The sequence below is a fragment of the Arachis stenosperma genome, chromosome 4, assembly GCF_014773155.1.
Source record: "Arachis stenosperma cultivar V10309 chromosome 4, arast.V10309.gnm1.PFL2, whole genome shotgun sequence".
NCBI lineage: Eukaryota > Viridiplantae > Streptophyta > Magnoliopsida > Fabales > Fabaceae > Arachis > Arachis stenosperma.
Window position 1 is genome coordinate 142,028,777 of NC_080380.1, and position 23,200 is coordinate 142,051,976.

At 29.7% G+C, this 23,200-nt stretch overlaps 3 protein-coding genes across 8 annotated transcripts; all 3 read right to left on the reverse strand.

The window, feature by feature from the left end:
• Nucleotides 1-2,216: 2,216 nt before the first annotated feature.
• Nucleotides 2,217-4,215, reverse strand: LOC130976044 (AT-hook motif nuclear-localized protein 23-like). Its single transcript, XM_057900783.1, has 2 exons — nucleotides 4,130-4,215; nucleotides 2,217-3,940 (listed from the first exon to the last, which is right to left on the reverse strand). Exon 2 carries the CDS (start codon nucleotides 3,918-3,920, stop codon nucleotides 3,111-3,113), a length of 810 nt encoding a protein of 269 aa, XP_057756766.1. The 5' UTR covers nucleotides 3,921-3,940; nucleotides 4,130-4,215; the 3' UTR covers nucleotides 2,217-3,110.
• A 6,673-nt stretch (nucleotides 4,216-10,888) lies between these two features.
• On the reverse strand, nucleotides 10,889-15,635 carry LOC130976018 (V-type proton ATPase subunit B2). Its single transcript, XM_057900752.1, has 15 exons — nucleotides 15,457-15,635; nucleotides 15,138-15,206; nucleotides 14,878-14,933; nucleotides 14,661-14,759; nucleotides 14,497-14,556; nucleotides 13,714-13,825; nucleotides 13,429-13,637; nucleotides 13,079-13,207; nucleotides 12,711-12,848; nucleotides 12,269-12,419; nucleotides 12,098-12,180; nucleotides 11,781-11,828; nucleotides 11,631-11,684; nucleotides 11,443-11,526; nucleotides 10,889-11,350 (listed from the first exon to the last, which is right to left on the reverse strand). Exons 2-15 carry the CDS (start codon nucleotides 15,196-15,198, stop codon nucleotides 11,165-11,167), a joined length of 1,470 nt encoding a protein of 489 aa, XP_057756735.1. The 5' UTR covers nucleotides 15,199-15,206; nucleotides 15,457-15,635; the 3' UTR covers nucleotides 10,889-11,164.
• Nucleotides 15,636-18,636: 3,001 nt separating this feature from the next.
• LOC130976315 (probable protein phosphatase 2C 60) lies at nucleotides 18,637-22,364 on the reverse strand. 6 transcript variants are annotated; one of them, XM_057901149.1, is made up of 6 exons: nucleotides 22,199-22,285; nucleotides 21,687-21,770; nucleotides 20,866-21,291; nucleotides 20,400-20,767; nucleotides 19,652-19,888; nucleotides 18,638-19,359 (listed from the first exon to the last, which is right to left on the reverse strand). In XM_057901149.1, the coding sequence occupies exons 3-6, from the start codon at nucleotides 21,182-21,184 to the stop codon at nucleotides 19,090-19,092; spliced, it is 1,194 nt and encodes a 397-aa protein (XP_057757132.1). In that variant the 5' UTR covers nucleotides 21,185-21,291; nucleotides 21,687-21,770; nucleotides 22,199-22,285; the 3' UTR covers nucleotides 18,638-19,089. The 6 variants fall into 6 exon arrangements, with proteins under 6 accessions (XP_057757135.1, XP_057757133.1, XP_057757132.1 ...); XM_057901148.1 differs by lacking the exon at nucleotides 22,199-22,285 and adding an exon at nucleotides 21,958-22,150; XM_057901152.1 differs by lacking the exon at nucleotides 21,687-21,770 and having other exon boundaries at nucleotides 18,637-19,359; nucleotides 20,866-21,286; nucleotides 22,199-22,216.
• Between the last annotated feature and the right edge of the window lie 836 nt (nucleotides 22,365-23,200).

Sequence of the window (23,200 nt, forward strand, 5' to 3'; positions counted from 1 at the left end):
GCTCCACTATGTGATGGACGACATATCATGAAATTATTTTTTATAATAATTTAAATCGAAAGAATAAAACACATAAATAATTATATATTAATACATTTTAACGTAAGACTCTCTTTTTTATTTGTATAAATTTTTTGTATAAATATTTTTTTTATTTGAATTTATAAATTCTTTTTTTTTAATTAACAACAATTAAAATCTAAATGTTTAGATGATAGAAACTTTGATATTATTTTATAAGACTACTTCTACAAATTGAAGTTAAAAAAAGAGGCATATTAATAGTAACATGACTAACAAGATATTTAGCAGCAGAGTTTATAACTGCCGCTAAATGATTCTTCGGTTCATTCTTTAGTATGCAGCACTCTTTTACATCCTGATAAAGGTTCATTAGCTAGTGAAACTATATTATAAGATTATCAACAAAGTAATAAAGGGTCAAGTGTGTATTGCATTATTTTCAGGAGGGAAGAAGTTTAGAAGAACTTAGAACAAAAATAAATCAAGTTTCGTTACATTATTATTACTAGTTATAATGGAATTAAGATATCCATGTGAAGTATAATAGTTCCTGAATTGGGATATGATACACAACAAATGAAAAGGCTTAGAAAAAGTACCTGAAAAAAAAAACACTACCTCTTTCCTAATTTTAAATTTAATTAGTTAACGAAATAATTAGGCGGCAATCGATGTATTACAATTAGTCTTTCAACTATTTAGGATATTATCTTTATTGGATTCATAAATATGAAATAATTAAATCCTCATCCCTTAAATTAATCTCACTTAAATTTTAATATGTATATTACCTTATTATTATTTACTTTTCTGTCTTATTCCGACTCTATGGGAACAAACCCTAATTGTAGTCTGAGAATCCAAACTTGATGCTTGCATGCAATAATATATATATATATATATATATATATATATATATATATATATATATATAATAATTAACACTTTATTGATGAACATTTAGCACTAGAAATTAGAATGTTTAACGCGTTAAAATTAAATAAATAAAATGTTAAATTTTTTGCCCCTACTTCTAGTAACATAATTAACCGGTGTCCTAAGAGTAGACACTTGTTAATTAGCAAAGTCTTAGAATAATATCCATGTCTTAAAAGTACCATTTTTTTTCTCTAATTACTTGATATAAATAGAACCAAACTTTATAGTTCCTATCCTCAATTATCAGCTACTAGCCACTCAACACATCATGCTCATATACATTTCATTCAGAAACCACTTTGGAAATATAATAATGAAGAAGAAAATTAATGTATGCTGCCAAGTTGATGAGAGAAAATAGAACAATTCTACTTTATTTATAACACATGCATGATAAAAGATATTATATGCAGAAAATTAATGATCATGATTCATTATTTCTAATGGTGGAATCACTTAGTACCATCAATAACATACATTTTACAAAGTAAAACGCTTATGAATCCAAATATTGAATTATAAGTAAGTAAATGTTGATAATTTGTGAATGAAATATAAACAATTTAATCATTCTCATTTTATAGTAAAGCAAATTTTTATAGATACAAGCTATTATATATGAACTGTTAATTTATTAATGATGATTAAGAAAATCTAAAAATACTATTCAATGGTATAAGAAGAATCTTAACCTAGATATATAGCATGAATGCTTAGAGTATATGTTAATTTCTAGTTTCTAGTTAAAAAGTGTTTGACTCATAAAAAGATGAGAAACAAATAATACATCAAAGATCTTGTACTAATCTCAAAACTAAAACTTGATGATCACACATTTTTATTCACCCGAATATTATTGAAACTAAATCTTTACCTATTAAAGCATATATTAGAAGGGAGAAAAACAAAAGGAAAAGATGGGAGCAAGTATTTTAAAGCTACAACATTTTATGCTTTTAAGACACATGCTATGAATAAACATGCCTTTGGTAGGTATGAGGAATCTAAAATACATTGAATCCTACATTTAGGAATCTGTGTTTTCGTGTCGAAACAAATAGATGTATGCACTCATCAATAACCTAGCAATAATCAAGGTTAGCTTATCTAATGTATAGTATGTAGTACCATATGACAAGCTTAAAAAAAAAAAAAAACTAGTTTTGTAAAGTAAGTGCTGCACAGATTTTGTCTCTTTGAGTAATTAAATACACACATTAATATTGAAGAATTTATTGGACTTCTAACAATGTTTATGTATGCGTTTTGATTTGGTTTTAACATCATATATAATAACCAAATAATAGTACTAAAACATTTCAAAAATTATTGTAACATACATATAACTACTTAGGGCCTCATCACCACTTGGTTGAAATCTTGAATTGAGATTATAGTATGAAGTGTTGCTCCAATTTGAAAAAATTTTTAGATTCGTAATAAGTGATTAATAATTAAGTTTGTTACACGCACGACTTTCACAACAACATACATATTGAATTAATGAATGAGAAACAAAAACCAAGAAATATGATTAGTTTTTTCTTCCCACTTGTTCATGGTGGGAGTTACTTAATTATATGAGAGAGAGATGTTCAACTTCCCTTGGTCAAACGCAATAATGTAAGGCTTCTTTTAATTAATTATTCTCTACAATACCAAACAAACAAGACAAGTGATCAATTTGTCTTGATTACTTAGCTTGAGCAATTTGGTTTCACATGTTGGAGAGAAAAATTACCCACCCAAATATATAAGACACTAATAAACCATGGAATAAACAAAGAAATTACATATTTAATCCAAAAAGATAGATTTGTGTTATTGATTATACTAACTACGATTTATTATTCCACAATTAAGGTTAATGCACAATAACAATCTAGTCTCTAACAACTCCAGCAACCAAACAGAAATGTTTTACAATTGTCCCTAGGAATTTAGAATTATATTAAAACCAAGTCCTTACACAACATCACCTAGCCAATGGAAAATGAGACACTTGGACATACAAAATCAGCACTTGTTCACAACACAACTCGAAGAAAGTCTCATAAAATTAATTAAAAACCAATATATTATACCTTTGATGGAGGTTCAACTTCTCACCTTTTGTGCCCTCTCAAAAATTAAGAAGCTCCTCATCATCAAAAAGATTGTCTTCCACCACTAGAGTTCCCACCGGCCCAACCATCAACGGCCAAATTAGGCATGTTTAGAGGTAGATTGAAGAACGGTAACCCTGAAGAAGGATCTGGAAAAGAGTTATTAACACCGCTACCACTGACACCGCCACCACCACCAGAAGGTTGCCCTTGTTCTATCTGAAGAGTCTCGTCTTCGTCTAGGGGCAACCTTTCATACGCTACATTAGTAAACGACGAGGCAATAACAATAACAGGCCCAGAAGCCACTAAAGGCCCAATAACATTTCCTCCTACCACTTGTCCCTGGCCTCCACCAAGAAACACAGTTAAACTTGTGGCCCCTGGTGGAGCAGGAGGTGGTAGAAAGGATCCTGATAGAGAAAGTATCTCAAATCTTCCATGAAGCGTCACGACTGCTCCGGCAGCTGCTGGTTGTCGGAGCGTGACGTTGGTAACAGTTCCGCTGCCGCTAAGAACACAGATTCCCCGTTGACGCTTTCTTGCATAAGTGGCCACAGAGTCAAACACATCGCAACCACTACTAACTTCAAGGATGTGTGCCCTAAGAGTGTTTGCACTCTCCCTTGTGATGATCACCGGTGGCTTAGGCTTGTTCTTGGAACCCGGAGGTCTCCCTCTTGGCCTACGAGCAACAACATCACCAGGGCCTTGATTTGGCGAAACTAGGTCAAGACCCTCGTGATGGTTGTTGCTCGGGTCTTGGTCTTGGTTATTATCATCATCTTCAAGGTCAGGGCGTTGAAGGTGATGAACAAAGTGTGATGCTGAACCCAAGTCTATGCCGGCCATACACACACAAAAGAGTTTTTCTAAAGAAAGTGTAAAACACAAAAGGGGAACAGCACAAAATTATATAAAAATGAAAAAACTATATAGTAGTAATTAAAATAAGAGAGAAATTACAAGAATAGTAGTATGAACAATATAAATTATGGGGAGTGGGTTTATATTAAAAAGAAAAAGAGAGAGAAGTATTAGGAGTGCCCAATGATTCAAACCTCAGTTTGCGAATAGAAAAACAAAGGGATCAATTGAGTACTGCAGAGGAAATGGAATGAGATGAGGTTGGAAGGGAAAGAGAGAGGCAAAGAAATTAAAGAAACAAAAAAAATAAAGCGTGTGGAACCTGCGGCCATTCTCACAACTAGGAAAAGCATATGGTTCAATAAAATAATCATGGGATTAAACAATATTAATTTCTTTGTAAATCACATTTAATTTATTATTATATATACATTATTTTAAGAAAATATAATATAAAATATTTTATATAATTTTATAATCATACCTATTTTTTTAAATAATTATTTATATCGTTAATATAAAAAGTAATTATTTTTATTAATATAATATTATATAATTAAATATACGTATAAAATTATTTTATGTTATAAATAAATTAAAATTAAAATTTTTTTTTAGGGTGAAGTTAAAATGTTATGTCTCTGAGTCTATGTGATATGTCTTTGGAGAGAGAGAGAGAGAGATTAGACAGGTAGGTTGGATCATTATTTAGGAAACCTAGGTCACCTTTCGATAAAGAGAAAACTAAAATATTATAAACCCTTAGCTAATAAGTAATTGGGGCACATGCTCAACATATACAATATATACTCCTATACTTTACTTTACAAATTAAAAACAAATTAATTAAATAATTTGTGGTCTAATTTTTCTTAATTTTCAATAAACAAAGACCTGCCTGCACTTGTACGAGGCTTCTTGTTGACCCAATGCAAGTAGTTAGTGCCCTCAATTCCTAAAACTATTAAAACATAGTATATATGAATCAGTTAACGAGACAAGTCATCTTATTAAGTTATTATGACTCCTTTCAAGAGCTCTTGGACCCCAAGTAATTAATTGAAGCACTTCTTATTTATTTATATAAATCTTGAAATTTGGGCAACCTATATAAATTAAAATTGATCTATCTTATGTTTTTAGAATACATATTAAAATTATTAAATTAAATTTTTTTATTAAGAATATAAAAAATTTAAATTTTTAATATATTTATTTTATATTTATTAAATAAAGATATTTAAAATTTTTTGCATTAATACAGGTTTAATTTAATAATAAACAAATTTAAACACACTTTATAATTAAAATGAATTTTAATAACTTTATTTAAATTAAATTCACTTGATTTTAATTTTATTATCTTTTGTTTAATGAATTTGTGATTTAAGGTTTATTCTCTGTTAGATAAAAATGTTATTGGATTCATCTAATCCAAACAATTTTCTTATTCAAAAATGTGTTTAGATGAAGAAATTTTAAAAGGGAAAGCAATATTTTGGATAATTACATTTTTTGTTAAAATAATTTGTTTGGATATTTATAAAAGTAATTTTAAAAAATTTTGAGAACAAATATATCTTTTTTTTTTAATTTTAGCATTTAATTATGTATCTGAACTAAATTTTAAAATAATGCAACTACATCGGTTTAATTTAATCACATTATATTTAAAATTTGCAAAAATTCTAACAAATCAGCATCAAACACGCTCTAAATGTTTTGTCGTTTAGTTTGAACTTGCCAGCTGGCAAAAACATGTACATATATTATAAACTAAAAAAGGATAAGGTTATACAATTTATTTAATATCATCATTCTTACGAAATTTAAGTGCACTTGTATCTTCACCCGATTAATTTATTTATGAAATTCAAAAGTTTAATGTCTGTCGTAGGCACAAGACACAATCTGTTCAAAACTTATTCATAGTATATTGGGTAGTTGCCCTACATGACGCTTAATACTTAAAAAAGAGTGAAAAAGAGGAAATATCAATAATATAAGTTGCTGCATGTTTGCATATATATATATATATATATATATATATATATATATATATGGTAAATTCATCATGAAATCTCTCAATAGATCTTAATGTCTATGAGAAATTAGGAATTTGTCATGTATAGTAGAAAGATTATGGTATGTGTATATTAAAATTAATTATTAAAGTTAGTTATTAATATAAATATATATTAAAAATAAAATAAATTATATTTATATTTATATTTATACATAAATATATTGATATTTAATTTTTATATTTAATTTTAATATATAAATAATATTTTTGATAATAAAAATTATTACGTTTATGACTTTTAAATTGAATCTAAAATAGTGGTCGATTCAAGAATATTTTTTATAGAGATATATCAGTTTATAAAAAAACATAATCTGGATCATATTTAAATATTTTGTGTATATTTTACATGGATTTATCTATTTTTTTCTATTTTTTTCTAAAATTATAAATAAAAAACTTAATTAACACGCATTTAAAGTTTGTTATCTACTTCTAATTCTAATACCCGTTAATAGTTAGACTTTTTACTGATTTGAGAACAGTCTCGTATCCTAATTATATAAATCTATGTTCCACAACTATGAACAATAATTCTAACCTCACCTCTAAAATACTAAGGAGAAATTAAATATTATTAAGTGAGATTGTATAAGTTTATTGTGATAGTGAAAAGACTGAATAATTATTTGATTTTATATATATATAGTTTAAATTAGTGACATTTGGAAACACAAAAGGCAACTTAATTTAAGCGTTTTATTACCATTTAATAACATAAATACATAACTTTATATAATATGATAACTATCAACATGTGAGATCTAATGATTAGATTTGTTTCTGTTAATTAATCTCAACACAAACAAATTTTATTAATTACAATATCCGTGATTTAAGTAGTCATAAAATAACCTCAGCTCTTAATATAAAATTACTTGACTTTTCAATAGACACATGCTCATCAATAATCTAGAACTAAATTTCATTTCACTAAATTTTCGGGTAGAATTACTATTCCCATGTACAACACTAACGGTCTAATAAGTGTAGATTTATCATATCCTAATTTAAAAATAAGAGAGAAACTTTGACTTGTATATATTAATATATAATTATATATATTTTCATCGGAGCTAATTGGACTATGTAGAATCCTAGGCAGAAAGAAACTAAATGTTACATCAAGTACTTTTAATTTCCTTGCTGGCTTGAACCAACGAAGATTAACATATGAACAATGAAAAATATTGCTTTTTTAATTCACTTTACCGCTTAATAATAAGTCATAATTATATTTTTTTATATTTTCAAACCCTTCTTTGTCACTTTGCGTTTATTACTTTAATTTAGTCATAGGCTATATAGAGCTATTAACCACTTTAAGAAAAAATAAAATAAAATAAAATGAATTCAATCATTATTAGTTATCCACAAATTGTTCCGTCCACTCTATATGATATAGACTATTTTTTAGGATTATTATGTGTCAAAAAAATTAAAAATCATAAAAAAAATAAATTTTGACACTATTTTAATTATAAAAATATGTTAATAAAAATTTTGTAAAAAATAGTATTTTTAACATATAAGTAATTATAAAAAAAGTTTAAAATTTATTTTGATAAATATTGGCCGTAAAAAAAATTGTTAAAAAAAATTTGAGAATATATTTTTTTTGATACTTATTAACCGTAAAAAATACTATTTATTTTTACATTTATTAACCATAAAAAATTTTCAACAAAAATTTTTAACAAAGAATGAAATGAGATCTTGAAACTAAAGAATAAATTGAGATTTTGAAGATGAAGAATGAGTAGTATGATTCCAAACTGAAAGCAGTGTGATGTCAAAATTGACGGAGCTTAACAAAAAAAAGAATAATGGAATAAGTTGAAAATAAATGAATGTCAAAATTGAGGAGTAATTTTCTACCATCAAATTATTCATCATAAAAATATAGAGAATTTGATATTTATAATATTTGTTAAAAATATATATTAATTTTTATACTTAACTATAGTTGTTAAAAAAAATCATGTTAAATAGTTCTTTTTTTTTGTAGTATAATAGATACCTTGTAAATAAATATATTAATCAATAATAACCATTTCAACACACTGAAAATAGGTATTGTTGAAGGTGCGTGACACGACATTGAAGAACAACCACCATGATTTTTTATTTCCCTCCCATATTATTATTCGCTATATTTTTTTTTTATTGGTTAGTGAAAATCAATTATCCTCTAAATGCTTGATCATTGCTCATAAAGGTTTGGTAATTTGATTTACATGAAGGGTGACCAATTATTGACTAGACCAACTAATTAGCTAAAGATTTCTCGTGGATTATGTCATATGATGTTTTCTTTCGAAACCAAACTAGATTCCTAGGTGTCATGCTCAACCAACTTTATGATTTGTAATATATCTTAACTTTCTTCTTAATTTCTTCCGAAAAGAATAAGTTATCCATAATTCCATATGTATTATTGAGAATATCTAATAGTATATTATTATTCTTGTTATTGTTAATGATTTCAAATTAGTAGCTATCAATCATGGGAGGGTTTTACTTATCAAAATAGTTTCTATGAAATTATATTAATATAGCTACATATGTTAAACATTTTATATGATAGATTTAAAAAAAATAAAAAATAAAAATATTGTTTTTGTACCATGATCGATATATATTGTTTTGAAAATTTTGAAAGTTGGAAGTCTGAGATTACTAAAGACGCAATTAAACAAATTAAAGGTATCATACATCTAAGCCTGATGATGCTGTAATAACTAATAAGCAATATCAAGTATGGGAAATATAAATACAACACCCTGCTATATACATATATAACCTTAGATATTTGCAAAAATCTAGTATATATAGTTCTCATACATTGGCACTACTGCTTCCTTGGGAAATATTCAAGTAATTTCTACTTTGCAAATCCTTTAATTTGGAGTGACTATTCACGTAAAATATTTTTATATAAAAATAATAATTAAATAATTTAATATATTAAATTAAATTATTTAATATAACATATATTATATCTATGTAAAAATATTTTCATGACCTAATTTAGATGTCATCTGCTTAATTATTAGTATTCCTCTAAAAGGTTATATAATTACAAGACGTTTTTTTTTATGGTATCCTCTAATTTGAGAAGTTAAGAACTAATTCGTCTCAATTCAAGAGATCAAGGACTAATTCAACAAGAATTCGAACTTCATTTAAGGATCTGTCGCTAGCCAATAAATTAATACATATACAAAACAAAATTTAAACTTTCGATACTTGTTTAAACATACGGATGAGCTGATCATTCGAGTTGATACTTTAACAACTATAATAATTAGCACTCTCAAAACATCCTAATATTAACTCATAAAGTCTATATTTTTTAAGTTTTAAACTAATAACTGAGATGCTTTCCCGAATGTAAGTACTAAATTATTAAGATATATTTATCTATTGAACTTTAATGTTTTAATGTTTTGTGATAGAAAGTTATCACTAAAAAAAATGGAAAAAGAAAAGATGCTTTCATCATATATATTTAATGCGCTCAAAGGGTAATTATGCTTTGAGTGATATATGTATCAAACTTGAGGAGCTAGTCCATTGAATTTGGGAATCAACCTTTTATTTATTATTGAGCAATAAAATTTTGTGACATTTTATTTATTGATAAAAATAACTTGGTTTTGGTGCCTTTCCTCAACATACTTCATTTTGCACACTGATTTTTTTGAAAACCAACTACTGAAAGGGCTTTTATCTTTCAATCATTTCATAGTGTGACTTATCTCTTGAGAATCATCAAAAGTTGAGGAATCTTGAGAACTTGATACTTGATGCTAAACATAAATTATGCTTAAGCTTCTTTATCTTAAAGGTTGTTTAAAAAAAATTATGTCAAAAATTTGATTTGAAATAAGAAGATGAAATGATTTCATTTGATGATTATGAATTAAACATATACAGTATACACTATGTTCATTAAACTACCAAAAAATATCTATTCATTTAGAAATTGATTATTTTGTTTTGAATATATTTCAACTAAAATTGATTTGATTTCATTTAATTTTAGAATTTTATGAGAAAAGAATAAATAGGTTCTTGACCTTTTGGTCTATAGACATTTAAGTCTTAACATTCTCAAAATCTAGACACATTGATTCTTACTGTTCACTTGAATTTGTTAGACCCAACCCAAAAATTAAACGTGACTCTTTTTGTACCAACCCGGCCAATATGGATACTCACGTGGGAAAGTTTTTAAAATAGGATAAATTAAACCTAAAAATCAATGTGTCTAAATTTTAAAGAGATCAAAGACTTAAATATATTTTTAAATGCTCAAAAACTTAAATATCTTTCAATTTGTCCTTTTTCTCGGATTTTACACTTTTACCCTCTCATTCTCTCTAGTTAATCTCTCTGCTCCTCAATCCTTATTTCCGTGCTTATCAAGTGCAAAATGATTGCATAATCAATAAAATAAAAACAATGACTCTAGTTTCTTTATTGTTTTTTTTTTTGAAAGCTTAGTTTCTTTATTGTTAGACCATCCATCATCCAACCATTTTCACTTTCTTTTTTCCTTTGGTTTGGACCATTTTTGGTTTATTTTATTAAAAAATTTCGACATATTAATCTATAACGAATGCAAATGCGCTTCCAAAAAAAATAGAATAATGTAACATTCTTTAGTAAATGACCTGCTATTAGAAATAAAAAAATATTAACTGATTTTAAGCTTTTATTTTTTATAATCTTATTAAAAAGAACCTAATTAATAAATTATCCTTGTAAATCTAAACAATTGATATAAAGCAGAAAAACAAACAACTAAAGCCATAAATTACAAGGTTAAATTAAACAATAAAACATACAAGGGAAGGCAATGTCAACAAAATTCTAACTGCACTGAATTGAATTGAATCTTTAAGAGTGCAATTAAAGCCATCCCAAAATGATAACTAGCTTTCTCCCCTCACCACCCCAGTGGAAAAATGAAAATATAAAGATCTAAGTTCTAAGGGGTCTCATTCTCATCACTAACATTTATTTTATATATATGCTGGACACAAGATATATGGACTCTCTTTAATTTTTAGGTGAGAAGATCTAAGAAATATATAAATCAATAAAAAATATGAGCATGAGCATGCCGGCTATGACATCAATTACCGGAATCTCGGCTGTAGAACTGGTTGAGGGTCTTGGCTGGTATACGGTGAAGAAGCTCCCGGGGAAAGATCCGAAGCAAGGTCCACGCAAGATCTAGTGACTGGAAGATGTTGCGGGTGTCATAAGCTCCTTGCGTCACAAACTTTCGCTCGAATTTGTCCAAAAATTCCAGATATAGCTGTTAATCAAAAATAAAAATTTTTAATACCACTTCAATGAAGATTTTTTCAGTGTCAAGTGAAAATATCTTGGGATAAAAAGATTACAGACCAAGTCCTCAGATGAAAGTGCTTCTTCTCCAACCACAGCTTTCATTGCCTGAACATCCTTTCCTATGGCATAATTTGCATAGAGCTGAAACACAAATAAATAAACAAAATAAAGACCTATAACATAGTTTATAGACAGATCTTTTTTAGTTTATTTCTTTTTGAAAAAGTAAACAAACAATATCAAACCTGGTTGGATACATCAGAATGATCCTTTCGAGTCATTCCCTCGCCGATGGCACTCTGAAGAGAAGCAAATGTTGCATCAATATAATTAATAGAAAGTGGAAGAAATCACTCATGCATTGAAACTTTTAACAGATAAAGAATCAACGCTACCTTCATCAATCGAGACAGTGACGGAAGGACATTGATTGGTGGATATATCTGCTCAATCCAGAAGAATACAAATGTTTAGTTTGAATCGAATATTAGAATCCTCATAACAACTCAATATTTGTGTAACCTATGTAAAAGATCACCTTAAGTTGATTGGATATAAGAGTAGATCATGGTTCACTTCAGGCATTAGTGCAAGAAAGAATATAGTAAAAGCCTATTTATAAACTAAATATCATGTAATATACATTTCGATGCATTCTATTCTTCATTTCATGAAAATATTCGAAGTAGCAAAGAGCTTCGACATAACGCACCTGCCTGTTATGCAGCTGTCTGTCAATGTATATCTGTCCCTCGGTAATGTATCCTGTAAGATCGGGAGTTGGATGCGTGATATCTGCAAAGAAGTTCGAGAAAGATGATTCGTCATAATTTAGAGTGCATAAATCCAACTGAGCTGATAAAGTTCAATAATATTTTATCACCATCATTTGGCATAGTTAGAATAGGGATCTGAGTAATAGAGCCTTTTCGTCCCTCAATTCTTCCAGCACGTTCGTATATTGTTGCAAGATCTGTGTACATGTAACCGGGATAGCCACGTCGTCCTGGCACTTCTTCTCGGGCAGCAGATACCTATAGGATCCAGAGTGAATGATCCAGCTCTCAATCGAATTGTTTGAGAAATACTCCAATATTTTTATGTTATTTGACTTATTTCTCATGCTTGAAAAATAAGAGAAAAGAAAAGAAGTAAGAAATGTCTCTAGCAAGTAGCAATTACGAAACAATCCTAAATTATTTCCTGTAGACATACAAAGAATCAAGATCATAAGAGAATGACAAAGGCTGCAAACGGGTTTATCATCTCCTTTCTTTACTTTAACTTCCACTTTTAAAATTAGAGTTGAAACATTTTAACATTACCTCACGAAGAGCATCGGCATATGAACTCATATCTGTGAGTATCACAAGAACATGCTTGCCACATTCATAAGCCAGATATTCAGCAGTAGTAAGAGCAATACGAGGGGTGATGATACGCTCGATTGTAGGATCATTGGCCTGTAACAAACAAAAGCAGTTCAAGCAAATCATAAATCAAAATTTGAAAAAATAATCATTGGATATTACCCCTACATATATAATTGCCAAGATATCAGATCTTAAATACATCAAAAAAGCATGGTAACTTTTTTCAGAATTACTGTGAAGGAAATTGAAAAGTAGAAAAATAAAAATTAAAAAATGAGGAACAATAACAGAACACTTGCATAACGGTTTTGAAGATTTACCAGATTCAGGAAAAGGGTCACTCTTTCCATTGAGCCATTCTCTTCAAAGTCACGTTTGAAAAATTGTGCAGTCTCCATGTTAACTCCCATAGCAGCAAACACGATGGCGAAATTGTCGTCTTCTCCGCCCTGTATATATTGATATATGTCAGAAACCACATTCATCATCTTACAATGCAAGTTTAAATAAATAAAGCAAAATCGACCATATGTAAGAAATCAAACAAGCTAAGGTCATATCAACTTAATTTATACCCTCTTCGAAATATAATTTTAAACAGAAATCATAAACCATCTCTCCCATTTGTTGTTAAAAATTAGATTAAATTCATTTTTATATTCAGCTATACCTCAAGAAGATTATCAGATTTCTCCAATCGCTTGACTAAGCCAGCCTGACGACATATCTGTGCAGCAATTTCATTATGGGGGAGACCAGCAGCCGAGAATAGAGGGATCTTTTGACCTCTAGCAATAGAATTCATGACATCAATTGTAGAAATTCCGGTTTGTATCATCTCCTCTGGATAGGTTCTCTCACTAGGATTGATGGAACTTCCTGAAATATTGGGAGAATATTAAGAACATCAGTAATAAACATACAGTTTTAGACCTCCCGAGGAGAAGTTATATACCTGATATGTCCAAGTAAGCCTCTGGTAATATGGGTGGACCATTATCAATGGGTTTTCCCGAGCCATTAAATATGCGGCCAAGCATGTCGAGCGAAACAGGAGTTTTCAATACCTAGGAATGTAACCAAACATGGAAAAGATGAAACTCAACAGCTGAACTGATTCAAAAGAATCAAAATCCAAAAGAATTCCATAATCAATAGTCATAGATAAATTGGTAGAACAGATAAGAAATTAAATGAACATTATCAGAATGCAAAAGGATTGTCAAATAGAATTGCCCCTCTATAACAAGTTTGATAAACAAACACAAATCTGAAGCCATACCTTATGAAGGACAGAACCTCAAAAGATCATAACTCATCCATTATTTCTTATTGAAGTTGGTTTTCCCAATTATCATGCATGTAGTACTCTACTATACAATAGATGTCTCCACATTATTTATCATGTTACCGTTCCAAAAACAAATACATAAAATCAAATATATGAACTAATCAAGTTAACTCAAAAGCAATGCAATCATAATGGAAATATAACCTCCTCCTCCCTAAGCACATGTTATTCTAGTTCGCTTATTTATTCACAATTATAATTTAGAAGATAACATATTTGAAAAACCAATTGATCCCGACCCTATACTAACTACAACCAAAATATAGCTCCCAAACTAACAATGAAGTCAAAACAGCAGAAATTTCATGAAAATTTTACAATGAATTTGCAAACTCAATTTCACATGAACATCAAGCTAAAGTAGAAAATAATAAAAACAAGTTATACCTCTCCAGTAAATTGCACAGTTGTAAACTTATTGTCAATCCCAGAGGTACCTTCGAAGACCTAATCAATGTAGCAAAACAGTGAATAAACTTCATCCCAGTTTTCATGATAGCAGCCCTAAATGACAATAGCATGCATATTGGAGTTAGGCAGTAACCACTCACCTGAACAACAGCTTTCTCACCATCAACTTCTAGAACTTGTCCACGCCGAGAAGTTCCATCCCCTAACCGAATATTAACAATCTCTTGAAATTTTGGTCCCTATTGCAGTTGATCAGTATAAAATTCAGTCACTCCGTGCAGAAAGTGATACATTTCATTGAGAAAAGTTCAAAATTCTAGAATATGCAATAAGCATAGCATCAAAACTAGTCATTACCTTAACTTTATCAAGAATAACCAACGGTCCAGCAACACCAGACACAGTTCTGTATTCTGCAACATCAAAAAACAATCTTATTCTTGCCAATGTGATAAACTGATCAACCCAATAACCATTCAAAAATACTTTTCTTCCCCACAATGACAAGCACAAAAAAGTAATGGTGATTTGCTAATTCATCAACCAATGAAACACATACTCAGAATCATAACATAAAAGTAAAAAATTAAAGGGTAAAAGAGGTGCCATACACTTACCCATTCCAATCTCCAAGGTTCCCTCCTCCTCCATGTCAGGAATGTTTTGAGCCACACCCATCCTTGGAACTTCAAATAATAACCGTTTCATTCAAAAAATAATTAGTGAAATTCAAATACCCACTAAGAATTAAGAGAAAGTAAAATCAACCAAACAGCTTAAAGATTAAAACTTTGCAGTGACCCTTTATTATTTCAGTGTGCAAGTGATCATGGTCTGTGTCGCTGGGTTGGAATAAAAAAATATATCTTTTTCTAATTAAAAAAAAAAGGAGAGGAATTATTAGAATTATTATTATGAAGGGAGTAAGAAACCAACCAGAGAGATCGAAGAAGAGAGAGGGAAGGTGTGTGAGTGTGTTTGATCTGTGAAGAAGAAGAAGAAGAGAGTGTGATGTTGATGGTGTTGTTGGGTCACGGATCTAAGATGGACCAAACAAATTCACGAACCATCATGGAAATAACAATTATTTTGTCACATACATGGAACTATGGAACATACCCAATAATTACTAATTACAATATCAGAATTTTAAATGTTGAAAAATAAATTTAGAATTTTATAAAGAAATAATTTTTTTGCGCTAATAAAATTCATACGTTTAAATAATTTTTTTTAAGTAATACATTTTAAATTTAGTTATTTTGCTAATATAATAATATACGATAAGTTGTTTATGTAAAATTGTTTTATACTACACTATATAAAAAATAAATTAAAAAATTGTTGTCTTTATATTTTCTTTGTACTATCTTTTGATATTATTCTTTTGTTTAATTAATTCCTTGCAAATTAGTTTGGAAGTTTTGCCTTTGATATTCAAGTCATTAAATATTTAAGTAAAGTATTATTTTTGTTATTAATGTTTGAGCCAAATTTTAATTTAATTTTTAATATTTTAAACATTTTATTTTAATTTTAAATATATTTAATATTTTTCTATCGTTAAATTTGACTCGAATAACTAACGAAAAAATTTTACATTAGTAATTATTAATAGGTCAATTTTATCAAACATTATATTGGCTCTTAAATACACTAATTATTCATGCTAAATTTAATTGTGGAATAACACCAATCCATTTAAAATTTTGTGAGATTGAAATATGATATTTAAAATATTAATGACCAAATTTAAATTTAGTCTAACGTTACATATCAAAATAATATTTTACTCTAAATATTTCTATATAATTTTTTTGGCAAGATTTTCATATATTTTTTTAAAAAAAATTATCAAGATATCTCCTCCCTAATAATAGAAAAAGAGGCCAATCTTTCTAAAATAGTTAAATTTGCCTTCCAAAATATGGTCCTCACTAGAAATCAAAAGAAAATATTACATATAGCTATCAGATATATTTATTGTTATTCCTCGTGATAAGATTGTTTTAAGGATGTAATGTGACTATTAAGAAAAGTAGAAAACATTAACAAATGAGAAGTGAAGGTTTCAATCACCTTTGAATTATTTAATGGAATACACACTAAGAAATTATATTTACTGCCGAATCTCAATTTTAAGTAATTTAAAACAAAAAGAAAAAAAAAGTGTTGATATTTGGATAATGTGGGGATAAGGGGGGAGAATCAATAAATGAATCTGATATTCTTTTTGTTCCAATTTCTATATAATTATATAAGGATTTCTATTATTTAAAAGTGAATGATATTGATAGTAGTTAAAACTATAGGCTATGATGATATGCAAAATATTAAATTTCACAAAAGAAAAATAATTGGTTGTATTTAACCATTTATGTTTCACCTAGGGAAAAAAATGCCAAATGGGATCATCATGGTTCTCAAAGGTAACCAATTTCCAACTAAATATTCAGTCAATTTTGTGTTATTATCTATACTTTTAAAAATTAATCAATAAAAATACAAGTTGATAGACAAGGTGGTAGTTACAGTAAAGGATATCATGATTAAAGGATGCATATGATGAAGGGTACTTTGTAAACCATCATAGTACTAAATTGAGGGCAGTATATTTCATGAACTGTGGCAATCTTTCCTCTATTGTTGTGTGGCCAAAAACCTCAATGATTGCAAGCTAAAACTGAGAGAGAACTGTTTTTTTAGGTGTACATGGTGAGTTAGTTGATTATTGGTACATTAGGTGGTTTTTAACCTTTGTTGCACCAATCTTATCCGGTGCTTTAAATGATCATTTTCCAACTTCAATCATGGGGAAGAGATTAGCCTATGTTAGGGGTGGAAGTGAGGCAGGCTACTCGACGGGAGTTCGTGGTTCGATTTATTTTTTGACTTGACTCGGTTCGGTTTATTTTATTAAATAGACTAGGTTTGGATTTTTTGTAAAATCTATTAGTTTGAATTTTTTGGTCGAGTGAACTCTTAAATTAAGTTCAGATTTGCGATAAATTAGTCCTTGACCTGGTTGGAAGATACCGTGGGTAACAAAAAAAAAAAATACAAAACTCGTTTAACCAGCTCGTCAAAATATTTTTTCTGTAAAAATAAATTATTCTTAGTTTAGATTTTTAACTATTCACTTATATTAAACACAAAACAAAACTAAAAAGAATCAATAGTCAATATTAATTAAGATCGTAGTTCTTTTCTTCAAAGAAAAAAGTTTATGAATTGTAAGTATGGTTATTATATGCGCTGAAGACAGATATATAAATAATTTTTTTTTACAAATTATGAATTATAAATTTTACAATTTATGTAATGTCAATTTAATTTTTTTTAAGTTTATTAAATTTTGAGTTCTAATTTACGAAACAGACTTTTTAAATAGGCTCGTGACTCGTGAGCTTATCGGACTTTAAACAGGCCGAGTTTAAACCTGAAAAAAAAACCTATAAGAAGTAACAGGTCTAGACTTGAACCGTCTATTACAATATGAGTCAGATTCGTCAAACACAAAACCCGACTCAACTTGGGCCATTTTCACCCTAGCCTAAGCTGGAGCTACACTGTTTCCCTTGATACCCATTGATTAATTCCTATATATATATATATAGCCAACTCTTAACTAGACTTTTCAAATAGGCTCGTGAGCTTATCGGACTTTAAACAGGCCGAGTTTAAACCTAAAAAAAAAAAACCTATAAAAAGTAACAGGTCTAGACTTGAACCGTCTATTATAACATGAGTCAGACTCGTCAAACACAAAACTCGACTCAACTTGGGCCATTTTCATCCTAACCTAAGGTGGAGCTACACTAATTCTCTTGATACTCATTGATTAATTCCTATATATATATATAGTTAACTCTTAACTAATCAATATTAAACAATTTTTTTAGAATAAATATCATTTTCAGTCTCTGATCATTTGCCTGAAGAATAAAACGTCATCCACAATTCAAAATTTTTTAATTAGTTCCTAACCATCTAAGTAAGTAGTCTAAACGACTCGTGTAAACGACGACTAGATAATGTGATATTGGCTGAAAAATAATTAATTAGTTCCTTGATATCAATCTAGATACAGATGACAAAGAACAAAGGAAGTATTAACACATTACTTCTCTCAAAATCTAAGCATTGAAAGTTGAAATAATGAAACATGTATGTATTCCCTGAAATGTCACTCATTTAATTTCTTTCACAACATGAACTCTCCATCTCCCACCTTCCATTGAATAGACTACAAAGCTCTATATACAGCTGGAAACAAAAAAAAAAAAAAAAAAAAAACTTCCCCAGAAATGGTTACATGCAAATGAACACTGAACAAGGTAAATGGTGCCAAGGCAACTCTTATAGATGGTCATCATATATGTATATATATACCTTTTCTGTTCTTTTGATTTGTGGGAAGGAACCTAAAACATGAGTATTATAATTCTACATGTTACAGTTTCACATTTAAAGAATTGCATGTGCTGCTCTCTTCTCATTGCTACTTGAAGATACCTGGTATTCACACAAGAAAATGAAAAAGACAAGGATAGGATGCAACTTAAATAATCAGGTGGCGCCGGCCTCTGTCGGGGTTGTACAAGGTGCCAGTGTGTTAGAAGGAAGGCTGACGCCGCCGCCTCTAAGAGAAATACAAGGGAACTTGACACAAGTTGCCCTGCTCACAAAAGTTGAGTCTATGAACACAACAATCACAGTGATATCGTCGTGGAAATGGCGACGAACCCCTCGGTCGATTTTCTTAAGGTCTGAATATCTCATTTCTCTTTTCTTTGCTGCTTCTTGCAGGGCAATTTTAACCAGCCTCCTTGCAATTCCCTAAAAAAAAGATCCAATCAGATGCTTGTATTTATTTGAGTTTTGAGATAGTAGATCATTGTAATGAAGATGTTACAATGCATGAGATTGAGAAGGAAAGTTAGTTGAAGTAAGGTTAAAGTTACTAATATGATTGGACTTGCAACATAATAAAGGATTATATGAAGAGAAGCAAATATTACAGTAACATTCAACACTATTCAGGACAAAAAGGATCAGTGAAATTCCACATTGAATTCTTTTAGTCTAAAATAATTTCCAGTCTAGAAGAGTATTTAAATATATAACTTACATTGCGGGGATTATGTTGAACTATATCCACTGCCTCTTGATTACTAAAGTGTTCCCAAAGTCCATCGGATGCGAATATAACAAACTGATCTTGTGGCTGCAACTGGTGCACTGATATAGATGGTTCTGAGCTCAATATAGGCTTCTTTATTGGTTCGCGAAGGCGAAACTTTGCATATAGAGGCTCTCGGTTGAACTCGGCCTTTTTAAGATATACATCGCCAATAGATCGAGAAACCTGCAGGATGAAGATGCATTATAAGTAGTGAAAGTAGAAAATGGAATGAAGAAAAAGCTCCAAGTCAAGCAATGCTGAAGCTCATAACACAAGAATGATAAAGAAATTGGTTTTATCTGAGTAGGTAAATTGGTAAAATAGATGCAGGACTAGAAATAATGTAGTTACTATGTCCAAAAAAACTTGATCTTCACAAAGCTGAAGAGAAGGATCAGATATGACAATCTCAAGGTCCTACTTTTCGGATGTAACTAACTTTTGCTAAATTATTGTCAACCAGGCTTATTGCAGACATGATATATGATAAGGCGCAATGACATCGTAAATCAAAAGAAGTTGCTAGAGCCGAATTGCACAAAGCCGAGGGAATTCGGAACATTTCAGGACTTAGATAGATTCAACTACATAGATCAAACAACGCTATCATATCCTATTCCTTATCTATAGATAATTCATTGAAATCAGAGTTCAACAGTTGTAAACCTCATTTTATGAGTTAGAATCAACTTACTTGGATAAGGCCCTTCACACGCCACACATTATGCTTCAGAACAACAATCTGTGAATCATCAGGGTGCATAGATTTCAGCTCCTGTCTTACAGATTCTATCGATGCATTGTGTTCTGCAGACAACTGGACAGCCAAAACTTCCCCAGTTGCCTTAACTGCTCTTCCCATAACAGCCCGCGAATCACCAACATTCGCCACATAAAGGCTTCCATTGCATATAACACCAACAAGACAGCATGATCCTACAGCTGCAATTTGTGGTTTCATCGACCATTGTGTGGCAACCAGGGATGTAAATCCTTCTTCTGTTGCTTGGAACGATTTGCGAATAACATCCACTGACATTGATTGTTGCTCTGCACTAAACCCTGAAATGAAAGCCATTCCACTAAACATCTCTAAGAAACAACAATAATTTGCTTTAACAAGGAAACATTTTTTTTTTCTTGGTGTTCAAGTCACTTACTCTTAAGATGGTGAACTAGATGGTCATTGATAAACCGCGACGTCTCTGGCCCTCCATGGCCATCATAGACACCAACAAAGGTGCCAAAAGGGCCAGACTCATTTGTGCTTAAACATCCTGATCTGATATAGCTCTGATCCTCCAGCAAGTTGTTGGCTTGGACAACAGCCATCGAAAACTCGCCGTGCAAATGCTGCCCGGAGTCTTTGTACCACAATAGTCCATCCTGTTTTCCTCCAGCATCCGAACCACCATGTCCATACCTATCCGAACCTGGCCGAAAGCAGGCCCTCAAAAAGTTCATCAACTCTGATAACATCCCTCATCTCACCACACAACCTTCAGGAATTTCCACATCTACCAACCATCCAAGAACAACTTCACCCCCAAAACAATTTTTCAGTCACAGTTGATTTTAGTCCTTCACTACACATCAGTCACCACAACAATAATGAAGATGATAAATTAATTCACTACAAACTTTAACAGAATGAACAAATTATGAAAGATTAAGTCAAATTATAAGTTCAACACAACCCAACACCCCCAAAACTCTTAATCTTTTGTTGCTTTTTCAATCACAAACAGTATAACAGCTCAATAGGGACAAGTAAAAATTGAACTCTTTTTGGTCAAAACAAACTTTTGGTCAGCCCTTTGGAAATGTAACCTAACATTTACATTGGAAGATGAAATCCCAACAACACTAATCTCTATAAAAGCCAAAAATGACAACAAAGATAGCCTATTAGTTTCATAGAAAAAAAACAACCTAGTAACTCAATAAAAGGACAAAGTAAAAGTCAGGAGAAAGATCTCACCCTCAAAAATTAAACCTTTGATTATCTAGAAGCTTAAGCTTATACTGAATTATGCCCCAATTGAAGAATATAGATATGGATGATCTGGGGAAAAAAATAATAAAACAGGTGAAGGGTCTAGAGAGTGTGTATGTATTATTGTGAAAGCATTTAGATCTCTGGATCCATCAAATCAAGCATGAAAGAAAGAAAGAAAGAAAGAAAGAAGAAGAAAGAACACAAGTGGGTTTGATCTTCCTTTTTTTTTTTCCTTTTCCTTTCAACTCTCTACCTTCTCATATGTAGCAGGCTACTGTGTATGAACTATGCATATGATGATGATGGAGAAAAAATTGAAAATTGTTGAAGATAGAAGAAGATGTGCATGGAATTGAAGAATTATAAAATTAAAAATGACAATAAAGTTTATTATTTTGGCTCCTTTTAAACATTTCTTGTTAGCTGAGCAGACAAGCCCCATAAAAGCCCAACAATGAAGAAGCTACAAGACAGCAAAGCTATGGGCTCCATACCTCTATCCTAGAGAGAGAAACTGCTTTTTGGAGAGAGAAAGTTCAGACATAACACCAGATATTAACTAGTACAGCAGCAGCATCTGTTTAAGAATAATATTCCTTTTTTAACTTTTTTTAATACATTAAAAAATTAATGTATATAGATTTATTTTGTGTATGAGCATATTAATTTTTCAATGTATTAAAAAGTCAAAGTAATAATTATTTTAAAAGGAAAAAGAATAAATCTTAATAAAATTTATATTTTATTAGATAATGACACAAACCAAGTAATAAAAGATTGATTAAGAAGATACATGTCGTAATTTATAAATCCAAATTCTTAAGTTTGTGTTTTAAAAAAACAAAAAGAAAAAGAAAGTTTTTTGTTAAAAGGTTATAATTTTATAAGAATTTTGTCAAATTAAATAAAATAATTATGATATATGTATATAAAAAATTAGTTATATATATAATATGATTGATTTAATAAACTTTTATATTATTATTATACTATTTTTGCAAATCAAATTAGTAAACAAAATTACTATATCTATCTATTAATGGTGCATTTTTAATATAAAATCAGCACATTAAAAAATTAATAATATACTAATTTATCAAAATGACAATTATTTGTGAGAGGAGATATTATCATATTATAATCAATGATGAGTCAACATCTATTAAATCAATAATATTATATTAACAAATATTGAAAAAGAGAAAAGTCAATGCCATTTGCATATCTTTAATCTTTTGTCAAGAGAGAGAGAGAGAGAAAGTAAATTGGAGCAATGATAAGTTGTTTGGTTAGTGATCATGGGGAAATTCAATGAAATGGGGTGTGAGATGATGACACGTGGAAATTGTGGTGTTTTTTACAGCTTGTGTGAAGTTAACTGGCTTATCAACAGTGTATGATACACGTGTCCCCTTATCAATCGGATCGTGTCAGAGTTATGTGTGACCAGGACATCTTAGAAAACTCAAGGAGTTTCCAACACCAAATCTAACAAC